This window comes from Podarcis erhardii, assembly GCF_964252035.2.
Source record: "Podarcis erhardii genome assembly, chromosome: 11".
NCBI lineage: Eukaryota > Metazoa > Chordata > Lepidosauria > Squamata > Lacertidae > Podarcis > Podarcis erhardii.
Window position 1 is genome coordinate 13,947,014 of NC_138501.1, and position 16,370 is coordinate 13,963,383.

Below are 16,370 nucleotides of genomic sequence, written 5' to 3' on the forward strand. Positions count from 1 at the left end.
TCGAAATCGCAAAAAATTAAAATAATGTCATTTTTGAGCGATTTTTGATGGGGGGGCGGGGAAATCGACGCCGCCGACAGGGGCTGCCATACGTCCGGATTCCTCCGGGCAGTGACTCCGGTGCGCTACTATATACAGCAGTGTTCCGTATGTGTCCGGGACAACCCGGACGCATGACAACCCTATCCCGGAGACTCCAACTGAGGGAAATTTGGCCCGCGACGGGTGAGAAACTCCCCCGAACTGTCCCGCCTTTCTTGAGGTGATTTTTTGGGTGCAAAGAGAAACTACGAGGCCAGGGGGCTGGGAAGTGGATGGACGGACTGCTTGAGAACGGGCAACAAGGTTGTGTGACTGACTGACTGACTGGCGCCCAACGGTTCCTCTTCCTCTGACAGACTTTCCCCTCGGCGCCCCCTCAGCCCCTCCCTCCCCGCGGCTTCCAACGAAGCTCCTCCCGCTCTCCCTCCAGCCCCCTTTCACAAGTGCCGCGGCCCCTCCCTCTCCCGCCTCCCCTCCGGGCGCCCCCTTCCCTCAGCCTCCCTGCCCTCCGCGGGCGCGCTCCTCTCCCACGTGCTTGGCGCGGCGCTGCTGCTCCCCACCGACGGGCGGGCGGTAGTGCCGCCCTGCCTCCCTCCCTCGCCCCTCATTCTTCTCGCGGCGCACCGGGCAAGAGCCGCCGCCTCGCCTTCCCCCGAGTCGGCAGCAGCAGCAGCAGCAAGCTTCTCTTCAACTCCTTTTTCGCCTTCCAGGGTGGAAAGCTGCTGCCGGCCCCTGTCACTAGCGGCTCCTCATCATTATTGCTGTTATCCTCGAGGCGGGCAATTTCGAGCTCGCTCTCCGAAAAGCCCCTCTGAGGGCGCCCACACCCTTCGATTGTTCTCCCCCTTTCCCCCTCGCTCGGGAAGAGCCGGACCTCCTCTCTCTCCCTTCTTTCCCCGACGGCTTTTCATCGTTTCGCTCGGGAAGGCGAGCAGCGGAGAGGCGGGAAAAGGGAGGAGGATGCAGCGCGGAGCGAGAGAAGGAGCAGCCGCCGCCGCCCCCCTGGCCGCCCCGACCCGCAGCAGCAGAGCGTCGCGCTGAGGTGGAGGGGAGAGAGCGCGCGGCCCGGAGGAGGAATAACGCCTCTTCTCCTCAGGAAGGGAGAAGTCAGGGGCGAGCCGGAGGTCGGGGCTCCTCTCTGAGGCACCTCAGGATTTTCGCGCCCGCGACCATGGCGAGGCGGCGGGAGCTCCGCCTGCAGCCTTATTTCCTCTGGCTGGGCTGTGTGGCGCTCTGGGCGCAGGGAGCAGCCGCCCAAGGCAAGCAGCAGGTCCGCCCGGCGGATGGAGCAACAGGCGGCGGGGGCGGCGGCGGCACCAGCTACCCAGCCTCGAGGAGCCTGGAGAGCGCCGCCACCACGAACCGAGTCCGCCGGAGAGGCCAGCAGGACGCGCTCAGGGGGTAGGGAAGCCGCGTTGCCTCGCGCCGCGCAGGTAGGCCTGCCTCTCACAAACAGCGACGGCGAGGCGGCATTTATAGAAGCCGCGTGCCCGGATCGTACCACTTTCAGGCGGCAAGCGGGGGTGGGGTGCATGGTCTTAGTGGGAACGGAGTGGAGCAGTCTCTGTGGACACGGGGGCCCGCTAGGTGTCAGGGGGAAAAGGATCCTAGCCTAGCTTGATGCTCCTTGATGCTCCAGTCGTAGGTGTGTCATGATTAGCCCCGCCCCAAAGAGCAGGTCACCTGGGGGGCCTCCACCTGCAGTCTGAAGTGGTACAGGGCAGGCAAAAGGTTTATCTCCTCGATCCGATGCTGTTTGTGAGAACTAGGCCAGGCGTGTATTGCCTTGTTGTTGTTTAGTCATTTAGTCGTGTCGTGACCCCCTGGACCAGAGCAAGCCAGGCACTTCTGTCTTCCACTGCCTCCCGCAGTTTGGTCAAACTCATGCTGGAAGCTTCGAGAACACTATCCAGCCATCTCGTCCTCTGTCGTCCCCTTCTCCTTGTGCCCTCCACCTTTCCCAACATCAGGGTCTTTTCCAGGGAGTCTTCTCTTCTCATGAGGTGGCCAAAGTATTGGAGCCTCAGCTTCAGGATCTGTCCTTCCAGTGAGCACTCGGGGCTGATTTCCTTCAGAATGGAGAGGTTTGATCTTCTTGCAGTCCATGGGACTCTCAAGAGTCTCCTCCAGCACCATAATTCAAAAGCATCAATTCTTTGGCGATCAGCCTTCTTTTCTGGTCCAGTTCTCACTTCCATACATCACTACTGGGAAAACCATAGCTTTAACTATTCGGACGTTTGTTGGCAAGGTGATGTCTCTGCTTTTTAAGATGCTGTCTAGGTTTGTCATTGCTTTTCTCCCAAGAAGCAGGCGTCTTTTAATTTCATGGCTGCTGTCACCATCTGCAGTGATCATGGAGCCCAACAAGTAAAATCTCTAACTGTCTCCATTTCTTCCCCTTCTATTTGCCAGGAGGTGATGGGACCAGTGGCCATGATCTTCGTTTATTTGATGTTGAGCTTCAAACCATATTTTGCGCCCTCCTCTTTCACCCTTATTAAAAGGTTCTTTAATTCCTCCTCACTTTCTGCCATCAAGGTTGTGTCATCTGCATATCTGAGGTTGTTAATATTTCTTCCGGCAATCTTAATTCCGGCTAGGGATTCATCCAGCCCCGCCTTTCGCACGATGAATTCTGCATATAAGTTAAATAAACAGGGAGACAATATACAGCCTTGTCGTACTCCTTGTATCGCCTTAGCAGCAGGTTATGCGTGGATGCAACCAGCTGCAACCTGCCATTCTGCGCCCCCCCCCCCATCAAATATGTGCATGCACACCATCTCGGCAACTTCTGGGTGATCCACAGGCAAAAATTCTGAAATGCCACCTTTATTGTGCTTTGATGAAACCTTCAGCTCACCTTTATTCTGCTTCCATGAAACCTTTGGCTACTCCTGCTGACAACCCCTAAAAGCACTTCTGTAGTTCTTTCCTCTTGTTCTGTGCTCATTTCCTGCAACTTCCTGATTTCCAGTGCTCCAGCCCCAATGAATTCCTTCCCTACCCCATAATATGCAGCCACTCCTGCAATATTCCTCTTCTGCTCTCCTTCAAGTACTTCCGTGCAACTCAGAGGTAAATTATCCACATTCCCAGTCCCTATCTTCTAGCTCATTTATCCTCTTTAACTGGTCTCGCACCATCCGTAAGTCTTGTTTCTGATAAACCAGTGTTTCATGCAGTGTTTCAGCTGAAAACATCACTTTATCCTGCCTCTGTAAAGCCTGCAGCCACTTCCTGATAACTGTCCCATCAATGCTTGTCTCCCATGAACAGCCTCCTTCAACCCATAATTCTCCCTTGGCATCAGAGCCCAATCAACCTCCCACCAAGTTCTCTTTTACCTCAAATAGCCTTTAATCTTTCTTCCAGGATTCAGGATTTCAATATTAACTCTGCCACTGTTATTGTCCTGTAAGAACTTAGCAACATCCCATAAGCAATTGATAGTTGCCTGTGGGTGGCATCAAGTCTTGGACCTGGACCCATTCTTTAATATTTCCCTTCACTGTCCTGCTGTCTGGTCCCCACACCCAGAACTAGTCCTAATGTGCTCTCTTGAAGCACACCGCTATAGAGCAATTGAGGGTTCTCTTTCATAGAAGGCTACAGTTTTGAAGATGAAATGGGTTTGCCTTATTTTTCTATTTGACTTCTCCAAAGCTCCCCATGAAATAGACACCATTACTCCCAGGGGGTGCCAACTTGAATAACATATGGGGGGGCAGGTAAGCCCTGCCCCACATTATTGATCACATGATGCAGTGCCCACACACTATTTGAATGGGAATTCCCATCAACTTTTGGGGGGCCTGGCCCCCTCAAATATTTTATGGCAAGGAGGCTGGAGACCCCTCAGCCCCTAGGAGTTGGCTCCTATGATTACGCCTTTATCTTTGAAGTTGTCTTGTAGAAAACCTACCAACAAGGCAATACATAGGAACCACTGGTTTGCAGCTAGCTCTAATGGACAGCCACATTTCTTTTGATCTTGTCTCTACCAGGCTGTTTTGTTAAGATGCAGTTGTATCCCAATAGCCACCTCTCTATACAGCTTGTTTTCCTAATCAGTCCCATCACACATCTGTGCATTCCCTTTCAAACTTTCAATCCAAATACTAACAGTTGTCTCCATTTACTTCTATCCTTTCCCCCTTCTGTAATTGTTGCTTTTCTTCTTAATGTCTTCTGATTGGCTTGATTTGAATGTTAATTTTAAATTTTGGTCCATCTTGGAAAGTTTCCATATGTTTCTTGAGAGTGGTGTAAAAAACATCTGGCTTTTGCAAAAGAAAGCATGTGTAAATACGACACTAATAGCAATACCAAATGTGGCAAATATTGCTTCAGTTTCATGATCAAGTTTTTAATGGTCTTTGCTATAACAGTGCTGAAGGGTGATTTCAATTAAAATCTGCTGAAGAAACATGTTTTTTCAGATTGGTTGAGGGAGGCTTTAAAATGCTAAGTTATAAAATGCATGATCATTTCTTTCCACTTTCAAATCTTTCTAATATACCTCTAGAAAAATCTGATTTTCATATAAAATGTAACTCTTGGTGTTAAGATGAAAAGGCTGTTTTAGATATGTTTGGTGTGAATTATTTACTGCTTGTAAAGTAGTTACAGAAGAGCATGCATTTGGTCCATTGTTCAGAACTGTTTAAAATTGGTACCTTACTAAATACTTATTACTTAGTCATTGTCTCTTTTTGCTCAAAAGTTGGGCTCTTAGCTCTTGGAGGGAGGGATTCAGTGAAATGCTTTTTTTTATTAAGAAATGTGAGGGTTTTGTAAAACGAAAAAGAAAGAAAAGCTTGCATGTTGTTTCTGAGGCCAATGCATTTTTATCATGCAGACCTAAAATCTGTTTCCATTGACCTATATTTTTTGTGTACACACTTGTTTGCATATAACAGGCCAAATGTGTGTGGCTCCAGATTCCACTCCTACTGTTGTCCTGGATGGAAAACACTCCCTGGGGGAAATCAGTGTATTGTTCGTAAGTGTTTGGCTTCAGATTTTACAACCTCTGAGTAATAATCCATCCAAAAGACATCTTTGAATTTTAATTAATTACCCTTTTAAAAAGGAAGTAAGGAATTAATCTACTCTGGTTGCTAAGTTTAGGCTTCCATTATGCTTTTAAAAACTAGACACTAACTCGCAAATCTATTGATTTAAAAAATGCCCTTTTACAGATTCAGAAATCCAGCAATGAACACTTAAAACAGAAATAGTCAAATACTAAGCAAAGTAGGTTGTACTTTATCAACAGAGAGAAAATGTAGCTGAGTTACCTAGGAATAATATTTCACATAAGGCTGTTGGTTGTTTTTGTTAGTTTGTTTTTGTTAGTTAGTTGTAGCTGTGCTACAATAGATCTAGATTAGATTTTCTTAAATATATATTTAACAACAACATGATTGTTTATTTGGCAAAGCTCTTTATTGTGCTGAGCTATGTGACAACTGATAAGACTTGACAAAAGCATGTAAATCAGTTAAACTGTGGTTTGGACTCACCAGGAGTGAGCCTACATCCTGCGGCTAAGGTCAGAGTTCAGCCCTGGAACATGTGAAAAATGTTAAAAGTTCATTTGGGCATATGCAGACTAGAGGGCTTTTATTTCCCCACTGACTAATATTATCAACATCCACTATCTCTGGGATTTAGAGAGAAGAGGTTCAGGCAGTTGGGGTTTTATAAGTTAAGAGCACAATGCAATGCAAGTTTAATCAAAAGTAAAACGATGTGTTCAGTGGGGCCCACTGTGTTCCGTGCACCTCACTCCCAGGAATTTGTATAGGAGGGTAGCCTGCTGTAAACTTCCCTGGGAGTAAATTCCATTGAACTCAGTGTGGCTTACTTCTCAGGCGGCATGCCTAGTATTGAAGGATAGTTCAGTCTAGTAGAACATGAGGCTCTTAATCTCAGGGTCAGGGGTTTGAACCCCCCATTGGGACAAAGATTATTGCATTGCCAAGGGTTGGAATAGATGATTCTCGTGGTTTCTTCCAACTCTGCAATTCTATGATTCTATGATTCTATGATCTGTTAGTGTAGTTTATGGCCTGAGCTCTTGCACTGTGACACAGTAACAGTTTATAAAGTCAGGTGCTACATCTCCAAAGCTGTTGCAGGGGCACAATACATAACTTTACATAGATGCTGAGGTCTAATCCTCAAGCCCAGTACTAATGCAGCAATAGTTACCAGCACTGCTACAATGCTTCCCGAAAAGTATAGATCCGGAACCAAGAGTTCGTTCTATTGAACTCAAAGGACTGTTGAAGGGGCAATAAATTTCTTTTGTTAGTGTAATCCTGATAATCCATTCTAACTCATATCCTAATGCACCATTCAACAAATCAAGTGACTAAGAAGACCTGAATTGGGGTTTGAAATTTTAAACTTAGTTATGAAGGAATTCTGTTCACATTCTGACCCAGGTGTCTAGTTGGCCTTAACATTAACTGCACCATATAGGCATACCTTAAAGTTTCCTAACCCAGAAATAATAAAAGTAAGAGAATAGATCTGTGTTTTAACTATTTATTCTACTTTCTCAAGTGGCAGAAGGGTGACCTTTATTTTATTTCTGTTCTCAGTTATGGCATTTTTGGACAAAGTTTCATTTATATTGCAGGCCAATCTTCAGAACATTTTCACACATGATGCTTGGAATAGCTTTGGCTTAAATTGTTAGGTTTTACATTTGTATTACATATCTTGGCTACGATATACATGCATTTTCTATTTTGTGTTCTATCCCATATTAACAACATCCACTATTAACACTGTACACAAAACAGCACAAAGGGCTTCAAAGGCACATGTGAATATCTAGTTAGTTTCAGATGGGAAAATTCGCTCAGAATATGCTGCTAGTACACTGAAAAGCGTTATTATAGATGCAGTGCTTAGAGTATAGATGTGTTCAGCCTGAGTATTCTCCATCAGTCCTCTGAAAACCCACTGTATGAGTTATATAGCAGGTTTGTTATATTCATGTGGAATGCTTTGTTCTGTCCATATTTCAATAACCATCATTAAAAGCTCAAACAAGATAACAGTTCTATGCAAGTATTGCTATCTCAAACAAGGTAGCAACCCTGGAAGTAAGCTGCACTGAACACTGGATTTTCCTCTGAGTAAACATGGATATGCTGGAGCTGTGAAAATACTAATTTCATTACGTATCATTTGCATTGCACTTTAGCTGTGCAAAGTTATTTATTCCTTGCAGCGCTAAAACAGGTGTGGGAAGTTCCATCTGCTCATCTTTTAAATGTGTCAGTTAAGCTAGAAAATATTCCATTGTCTCTAAAACGAGGTCAGAGAGATATTTAAAATTAATGTTCCTAGAAAATGTTTGAATGAACCGTATCTCAAAAATAATCACTTGTCTGGAGGTAATCATGTATCTTTACAGCAAAGGAACTTCAAAGTCTCTGACTAGTTCTATGTATTCTTTGGCTAGGAAAAAGTCAGCTGTTAGCATTGTTTTTGAAGATACTGTTGCCAACTAGAAAGCCATAGTTTAGGCTTATGGGGGATAAAACAATCCTGCTGTTAAATATATGGATGAATTTAATTCGCCTGCTTTTTATTATCAAAATAACAGCCATGGGGAAGGTAGGAGGTCTGGTTCTGTGGAATAAGTGGACCACATCATGGTTGCAATGATTCCCCTCCCATTTCAAAAAGATGCTAATAACCCCAAGAAGGAAACTTCCATTGGCACCAGTGGTTGCCAGTGGTTCATTGAGACCACAGCGTTAAAGGAAAGAATTTAGCCCTGTCTCCCATTCCTCCCCACACCCAGTGCCATGGTCCTGATCCAACTCATCCTACCCTCCTTTGTGGCTATTATCTTGATAGCAAAAACAGGTGTCTTAAATGCATTTACACGCTTAAGGTCACATCTGTTTTGTCTCTCAGCCCTTACACGCAAAAGTAAAATGTCACTCCATAATTTTAGAATTTTCTGATTTCCAGATTGACTTTTACCTGTATTTAGCACACAAATCTCACTTCTTAGAGAAGTAATGTTTTGTACCACCCTCTAAAATCTTAAGCGCATCATAACAGATTCTATCTTTACAGCCCTGTTTTTAGTAAAAGTGAAGCTAGCATAACAAACACAAAACCAAAAACAAAAGTAACATTGTTTCAGCATATACACAGTTGCTTATGTTCTTGGGGTGTGTGGGGGGTGGGGGTGGGAATTGGACACATTTAAGCAAATAATTTATCTTGTTTGCCAGTGTTTCTTAAGCAATTTAAGATGTACAAGCATTTTGATTCATTATTTTCTTCCTCAGCAATTTGTAGAAATAGCTGTGGTGATGGATTTTGTTCTCGCCCCAACATGTGCACTTGTTCCAGTGGTCAGATATCGCCAACCTGTGGAACAAAATCAAGTAAGGCCTAAAGTCTCCATTTTTAAAGTTAGGGAGAAAAAGTGTTTTGCAACATTTTACACTAGGATAGTGTTTAAGGATAGATAAATACTAAGTGCATGGGAGAGTTACCTGTCTCATCTTCCCTACCTTCTTTTGCATGAAAGGTGCTGCTTTGCATATAGAAGATTCCTGCTCATCACTTTTTATGACTGTGTCTCAAATGCTCTCCCATGGGAGGTCCAACGGGTTCTGTCCCTACTTGCCTTTTAGTGAACAGTGAAAACACCTTTATTTAAGAACGCATTTGTAGGAAATGTAATTTAGTTTTTGCTGTTCAGCTACTTCAGTTCTCTGCTTGGGGTCTTTTTATGTATATAGTTCTTATTTTATTTTATTTTTAAAACTGACATTGTATTGTATTTTGAATTAGCTTATCTCCTGAAGAGCAAGTTATCAGCAGTGCAGTTTTATGCATGCAGTATTACCAAGAAGCATGTCCTACTGAGTTCAATGGGTCTTACTCCCGCGTAACTGCGTCTAGGATTGCAACCTCTGTTTTAATAAAGAAAATTTAGGAAGGTAGTAATATATTAATTCATGTCGATTATTCTGTGCACCTAGAATAATGAACAAAAGACCTTGAGGTCAGAGAATGGATGGATGGATGGGATGAGGTTGATATAAGAAAATGAAAGAAAAGAAACTAATTGTAGGAATGGTAAAGACCTTTGAGATAAAGGATAAAAGAGATAAAGACAAAGGAGCCTCAAAGTGACAACATAAATCTAAAGGGGAAAGTGCAGAGATTTAAGAAAAGGATAATATCATAGTGAAATTAGAGGAAGGAAAAATATATTGAGTATGGCAGTCTAAAGGCAAAAGTTATAGTTGGATTGTTGTTTTTTTACTGCAAAATTCAGAGCACCATGCCTATTCTCTGTTTTTGGCAGAGTAGTTTCACCCCAACAGCACAAGAAGAGAGAAGGGTGGACAGAAAAAAAAAGTGTCATGAACAAGGATGCAGTGGTGGGAGGGGGGACACAGATATCTTAATGTGAGAAAGTGGGGAGGCAAGTGTGTATAAGTGAAGAGGTGAGAGACTTCCCCATTTTCCTGACAGGGTAGCAGCAAATGAAGGAATTAGTTACACATGCATTGGAATTCACCAGCCTTTAGCTCCATGCCTGTAGCTTAAAATAACGTGCCTTAGATCGCTTTTAAGATTACAGCAAAGTCTTTTCAGTTAATGAGGTGCTGAAATATGTTACGTATTCTTATGTGGTTGTTTCCTATTTTCTGCTTTAAATTAATACCTATCGCAAGTATTTGGGCAGCCTTGAAATATCACTGCATGCTTGATTGGTGGTTGTGCATTTTTTAAAGCTACCTGCCATAATTTTAAATTGTTTGTGTTTTGCTGCAGTACAACAGTGCAGTATCAGATGCATGAATGGTGGTTCCTGTCTAGAAGACCAATGCCAGTGCCAGAAGGGATATATTGGTACTTACTGTGGACAACGTAAGTAGATACTTTGGCTTCCTTCTGGACTGTAGGAAAACCATAATTTGCCTTTTAACCAAGATCCCAGGTCATGGTTTCATTCTGGTTTAGGAGCAAACTACAGCTTACTCAGACTATAGATTGCTACGTTTTTGATGCAATAGCAAAATCATTTGCCAAGAACCCCGTTTAGAAATTGCAGTGTGCAAGAGTATGAGAGAGGGAGGATGGAGTTTGCAACATCAAACCTGACTGCTCATGCATGCTAATACCAAAGCATTGCTTGGTATTATGTCTCCATACACTTGAGTAGTCTTTATTGTCCATATAGAGACAGACAGAATGGAGCTTAGGAAGAGAAGGGTAGATAATTGTAGGATAGAATTCCCCTTTCCTACCCTTGCTATCTTTCTGTGTTTCTATGTGTGTTGCTTCTTCCTTCCTTCCCTATATTATTTGCTGTTACATTGCACACCCTTGCTTGCTCCTTAAATTTCAAACATTTCTCGCCTTCTACTAGCTCTGTCTCCTTTTTCAGCGGTTCTTTTGGCTCCGGCATTTTATATCAGTGAGAATCAAGATCTGAGCTGGCAATAAACGGTGCAGTTATTTTAGCCACACTTGAAGATTTGGGCTGTAACCTATAAGCTGATAACATGCTCAAGTCTTTGTGTGCTTGTGTTTCTGTAGCCAGAACAACCCCACCCATGCACGAGAAGGGGATATCAGAAGACCTGGTAGTTCCCAAGGTTTGCAGAAGTACAATAAATATTAGAGGACCCCTTAAAGGGGGGACAACTCCCAAAAGCCCCATGAATATTCCCTTTGGCTTTGGAATGCTGACTGTTTGCTGGCGTAGTGGGGAGGGCGGAGAATAAAAAATCTCTCTCTCTCTTTCTCCCTTTCTCCATATCCTGGAGGAGGGCATGCTTGGCTGACTGGATCAGCAGACAGGAGCGCGCCACACACTGCACCATTTTGTTGCAGGTCCAGCTTGTGTGCACTGAATTGTAGTTCACATGAAAATTAGACAAATATTATTCTTATCCATTATCACTATGCAAACATTATTTAAATGCACTGTACTTGAGATTTTAAAAAAACCCAATGTTATTTCACATGGCATCATAATTCACTCGCTATATATTTTTATAACAACACAGAAGTGTTGTCATTCTGCGCATAGATGAGTGAAAGGTAATTCGGTTTAATAAGCCTTGATAAGGAGTAGAATGTCTTGCGACAACAGTACATTTTTATGTGTTTCCCCTTGTGATATAAGGGGATAGTTCTAGCACACTTCAAAGTTCTCCCCTCCCTTTCATTTCCCTCCCCCCCCCCCCCCCAGTATGAATGATTTATTCACTCCCTACTTCTGTGTTGTTTTGGCACAGGAAAGCTGAATGCTTTCAAAACCTGACCATACGCTATAGGGGCTGGGTTGGAAACCTGCCTAAAAACATTGAGACCAAATCACTTTTAGCTGTTGCTTGAGGAAATTGTTAAGACAGTGAAACCTCTTATGGTTGCAATCTGCTAGGTAAAAATGGAGCTATTGCAGACATAGATACTTTTAGCACTTTATAGATTGCACTGCAATATGCACTTGTGAAACAACTCTGGATTATTTCATTTTAGAGTATCTCTTTAACTGCAGTCCAACGAAAGGGAAACTCGCAGATTGAGCTCAATGCAAGAATGGGCTTTAAGTTCTTGTACAAACTATTGTTTTTTTCCAGAGTAAGAAGGCAAATAAAAAAACCCAAGTATTTCGAACACAAATGGACTGTCAAAACCTTGCTATACATGCTGTAGAGTCACATACCTGAACAGCCAACTTCCTTATTTCCTTGGGGTTTTTTGTGCTTTGATGGTTGGTGGCTGACATTTTCAGACAGAAACCATGAAGAAAGGGAATGTGGAGTGAGATTAGACCAATTAGAGAGCAGGAAAAATCAGACAAATCGGAGAGCTGAAGAGATTGGATAAATCCATTTTACCCCTTTGTCTCTCTTTTACCAATTGGCTGCAGCAATATTTTTTTTTTTTTTACAGTGGGGGGACATGGAGAGTTAGGGAGAAGAATGTGGACAAATCCTGCATTCAAAGTGTTCCCATAGGAATGAATGGAAATATTGAACTTGATACGCGAATGCTTGTAAAGTGAGACTTGTGTGTGTTTCGTTTAACAGACACTTAAAAGAACAAAACTGTAAAGAAAAGATAAATATTCCTCCCTATTCCAAACTTGCATTTTTCACAGCATACAGAACTGCCTCATGAAAGGGGCACCTGTGGCTCAAAATGTCTGGCCATTTTGAACTGCTCTGCCTACTTATTCTGAACTTTCAATACCTTCCATCCATCCATCCTTTTCTTTCTTTCTTTTAGCACACTTATAATCCATCTTTCATTGCAATAGATCCCAGGGTGGGGTACAGAATACACTGACATAATAGCACTCAAGTCTGTTCTTCTGCTGATAATTCTAAACTATGTACGTTCACTCATCGGCTGACGCATTCTCTTGTCTTTATAACATTTCCCCCCATTAGTTACCATTGGCCTCAATCTAGGAAATTAGGAGGGCAAAGTTACAGCGTCTTCCTGTGTCGGTGAGGCAAGGCACACAGTATGGTAGCCTTTCCCAACCTGATGACCTCCAGATGTTTTAGACTACAATCTCCACTAGCCCCAGCCAGCATGACCCGTGGTCAGGGGTGACGCAAGTTGTAGTTCTGTAACATTTGGAAAGTACCAGATTGGAGTATGTTGCAGTATAGTTTCTTGCTCTCTTCTTAGAAACGGTACATTTATATGTGGCTTTTTTGTGTGAAATGGGGTTTGCTAATGCAATCTAGATGCTCAGATTCATAAGTGAGCCTTGAAAAATGCAGAACGGATTTTAAGCCATCAGCGTTATTTTCACAGCACGTTAGCCTAATTACACTGCCCCTCCTTATATCCTACCAGCAAGTTACACTTACTCTGATCTTGTCAACACAAACTTTTCCTTCATTCCTTCTGTTTGCATATTCTTTGCTACCTCCTGCTATCTACATATGTGCTTTTCGTCCCTCTGTTCCCAGACATCATGGCACTGCAGACAAATGTCATGTCCCCTGGGGTGTCTCGATATGGAGAGGAGGGGAATGGTTTCTGCTGTATGTAAATGCTTGTTTGCTTAGAGGCCCATTCAGAAATCCTAGGGGTATAAAAGGAAATATTTCTTTGGGAGAACTGATCCTGTTTTCACTTAACAGGCCAGCAAATTGAAGCTTTGATTGCCGTATGATAGAAATACTTATTTCAGATGGTTTTGCAATATTATTTCACACATAATTATCAGTGATAATATTCCTTGCAATGTTTTACAGTTTTGTTTTTGCAAGAAATGGTAGGCTGCAGTTTGCTCAAGCTGTCGTTGAACTATTCCTCCATTGTAAGGAAAATGGTATCTGGATTCTAGATTTTTATCTTGAAGTGGAAAAATCTGTGACTACAGCTTCCATCATACCTAACCACAGGCCTTGCTAGCTGAGGCTGATGGATGTTGGAGTCCAACAACATTTGAAGGGCTATAGGTTTCCTGCCCTTCTCTAGATATTATGAACTCTCTTTTTTTGGTTTGGAAACTGTGTACTGTAGACCCTAGTAATGTAGACTTCAGGTTGCGAAAGCGAAAAACCCGGAAGTATTTTTCTGGGTTTCGCCGCTCGCGCATGTGCAGAAGCATTCTATCGCACCGCGTGCATGTGCAGAAGCGGCACCTCTGGATACAGATTTTTTGGGGTGCGCACAGACCCCCAGAACGAATTAATTTCGTATCCCAAAGGTCCACTGTATTTGTAATATAACGCAGTCCATATGACCTTCTTTGTGCAGTTTTATGATTGGTATATTGCAGGAGTCGGCAACGTGCGGGCCAACAAGCCACCCCCCCCGCGCGCTGTGCTAAACTGGCACGGCAACACGCCAAGCGGCACCGGAAATTGCTTCTGCGCATGCGCAGATACAGAAAATCGCGTCTGCGCATGTCCAGACACGGAAAATCACTTCTGCACAGGTGCGATTTTCAGCATCTGGGCATGCGCAGAAGCAATTTCCGGTGTCGCACTGCACCAGTCCGGCCCACAGATGCACTGCACCAGTCTGGCCCACAGATCTCTGTGGGAGTGAACTGGCCCATGATCGGCAAACCTTGCCAACCCCTGGTATATTGGGTTCCACCTCCCATTCTTTCATAACCCCCAACAGGCTCACTGATTGTATTTCTGGTATTAGGATGTATTCCTTTATCTTTTATTCAGCCTTGAAAAACAGGTTCCTCCTCTCTGCACCCATTGAATTTGTATATGTGTGTATACCTCATTGTTCATCATGCATCTAGAAAAGTATGTACCAAACTATAAAAACTCATGGGGTACCTCCTAGGATGCTCTCAGCGTCTGGGTCTGTCCCCCACCCTTTGGTATAGAATTTCAGCCTAGTATAGATCCTTTTCCTAGAATCTGTTCATATTTACCTCTTCCCAACACTCTGCCGCAAACCTCACTTACTCCGTTGTATTATAGCAAGCGCTATCTCGAGCATAAAAGCAGGTAATTTCTTATTAAAGCTATTCTAAAGACTTATTGCAGGTTTCACTTAATTACCATGTTGGGCATAATGATGGTGAAAAGCATCCATTTTATTAATTTGTTCTGTAGAACTTCAAAGGGATATTTTCAGTATGACCAAGTACGTAATTATGGGTCCCCCCCCCCTTTTTCTATTTCAAAACACAGCTGTCTGTGAAAATGGATGCCAGAATGGTGGTCGCTGCATAGGACCCAATCGCTGCGCATGTGTGTATGGATTCACAGGCCCACAATGTGAAAGAGGTAAGAACTAAAAACTGCAGGGAGGGAAATGTACATGAAATCAATGTGGGTCCATCATTACCTTGGTGACTTCATGTTTTCATATTTTTTAACTTATTGTTAATTGTCCATATTCTTGGTAGCATATAACATTGCAGAAGTTATTCAAAACATGTCAGAGATTTCATCTGAGAACAATTTTCTTTTAAATATAATTTATAAATCCCATTCTTTGTTAAACTCTTGGTTTCTTTGATTCCTAATTTTCCCTGTCATCTTTGCCAATTCTACATATTCAAATAACTTCGCCTGCCATTCCAATTTAGTTGGTGTTTTATCTCCCTTCCACCATCTAGCTCTTAACATTCTCGCCGCAGTAGTGGCATACATAAATATCTTTCTTAATTCTTTCAGTATTTCTGCAGCAATAATACCTAACAAGAAGACTTTCGGCTTTTTGATGAAAGTTAGTTTGAACATTTTTAAAAGTTCATTATAGATAATTTCCCAAAAGTTTTTAATCTTTTTACATTTCCACCACATGTGGTACATTGTTCCGTCTGATTCTTTACATCTCCAGTGAAGATTTGAGCTGGTTTTATACATTTCCTCCAGCTTGCTTGGTGTAATATACCATCGGTAGAACATCTTCATAAAATTTTCTTCTAAAGTAAATTTTAAGTCCTTTCTCCAAAGCTTTCCCCAGGATGCCATCTGAATATTATAACCGAAATCTTTAGACCACTGAATCATCACAGATTTAACCTCCTCCTCCAGCAGTTCCCAAACCAGCAACAATCTACATTTGGGAAAGTAATTTAGTCTTACTTTGTAATAGATCTTTCTTAACTTTCAATATTTCAGCAGCAAACCCTTTTCTTTTGTCTGATTTAAATATATCATTCACTTGATGATTATTTGATTAGCTAGGCCTCTTCTAGTCCCTCACCCCTACCCCGTGGGAACTGTTTATAGTGGGGTGGCTATAGCTTTATATTGACCTGTTAGCTAAACTTCTCTTGCCTTCACAACACAGCCTCATTTGCTCCATAAATTCAGGCCAAATATGTTTTTGAGTTGGAACTACGGATCTTAATGCCACAGCCTGTACTTCCTCAGGTTCTTGTCAGAGGCTCCATGCCACAAGGGGGATGCGGGTGGCGCTGTGGTCTAAACCACTGAACATCTTGGGCTTGCTGATTGGAAGGTCAGCGGTTCGAATTCGCGCGATGGGGTGAGCTCCTGTTGCTCTGTCCCAGCTCCTGCCAACCTAGCAGTTCGAAAGCACACCAGTGCAAGTAGTTAAATAGGTACCTCTGTCGCGGGAAGGTAAACATCATTTCTGTGAGCTCTGGCTTCTGTCATGGTGTCCCGTTGCTCCAGAAGCGGTTTAGCCTTGCTGGTCACATGACCTGGAAAGCTGTCTGTGGACAAATGCCGGCTCCCTCGGCCCCATAGTCTCCTTTGACTGGAATTAACCATCCATGAGTCCTTTACCTTTAGTAATAATGCATAACCAGCACAATTTGTAGAGCAGAGATCACTGTTGTT

General features: G+C 43.1%; 1 protein-coding gene across 1 annotated transcript in view; it reads left to right on the plus strand.

Annotated features, from left to right (window-relative positions):
- The first annotated feature begins 595 nt into the window (after positions 1-595).
- FBN2 (fibrillin 2) overlaps positions 596-16,370 on the plus strand; it is a 138,224-nt gene continuing 122,449 nt past the window's right edge. Inside the window, exons 1-5 of the mRNA XM_081880295.1 lie at positions 596-1,443; positions 4,968-5,050; positions 8,376-8,474; positions 9,880-9,975; positions 14,745-14,840. Of these exons, the coding sequence (XP_081736421.1) occupies positions 1,214-1,443; positions 4,968-5,050; positions 8,376-8,474; positions 9,880-9,975; positions 14,745-14,840 (604 nt within the window). The 5' untranslated portion in view covers positions 596-1,213. The remainder of the gene's footprint in view (positions 1,444-4,967; positions 5,051-8,375; positions 8,475-9,879; positions 9,976-14,744; positions 14,841-16,370) is intronic.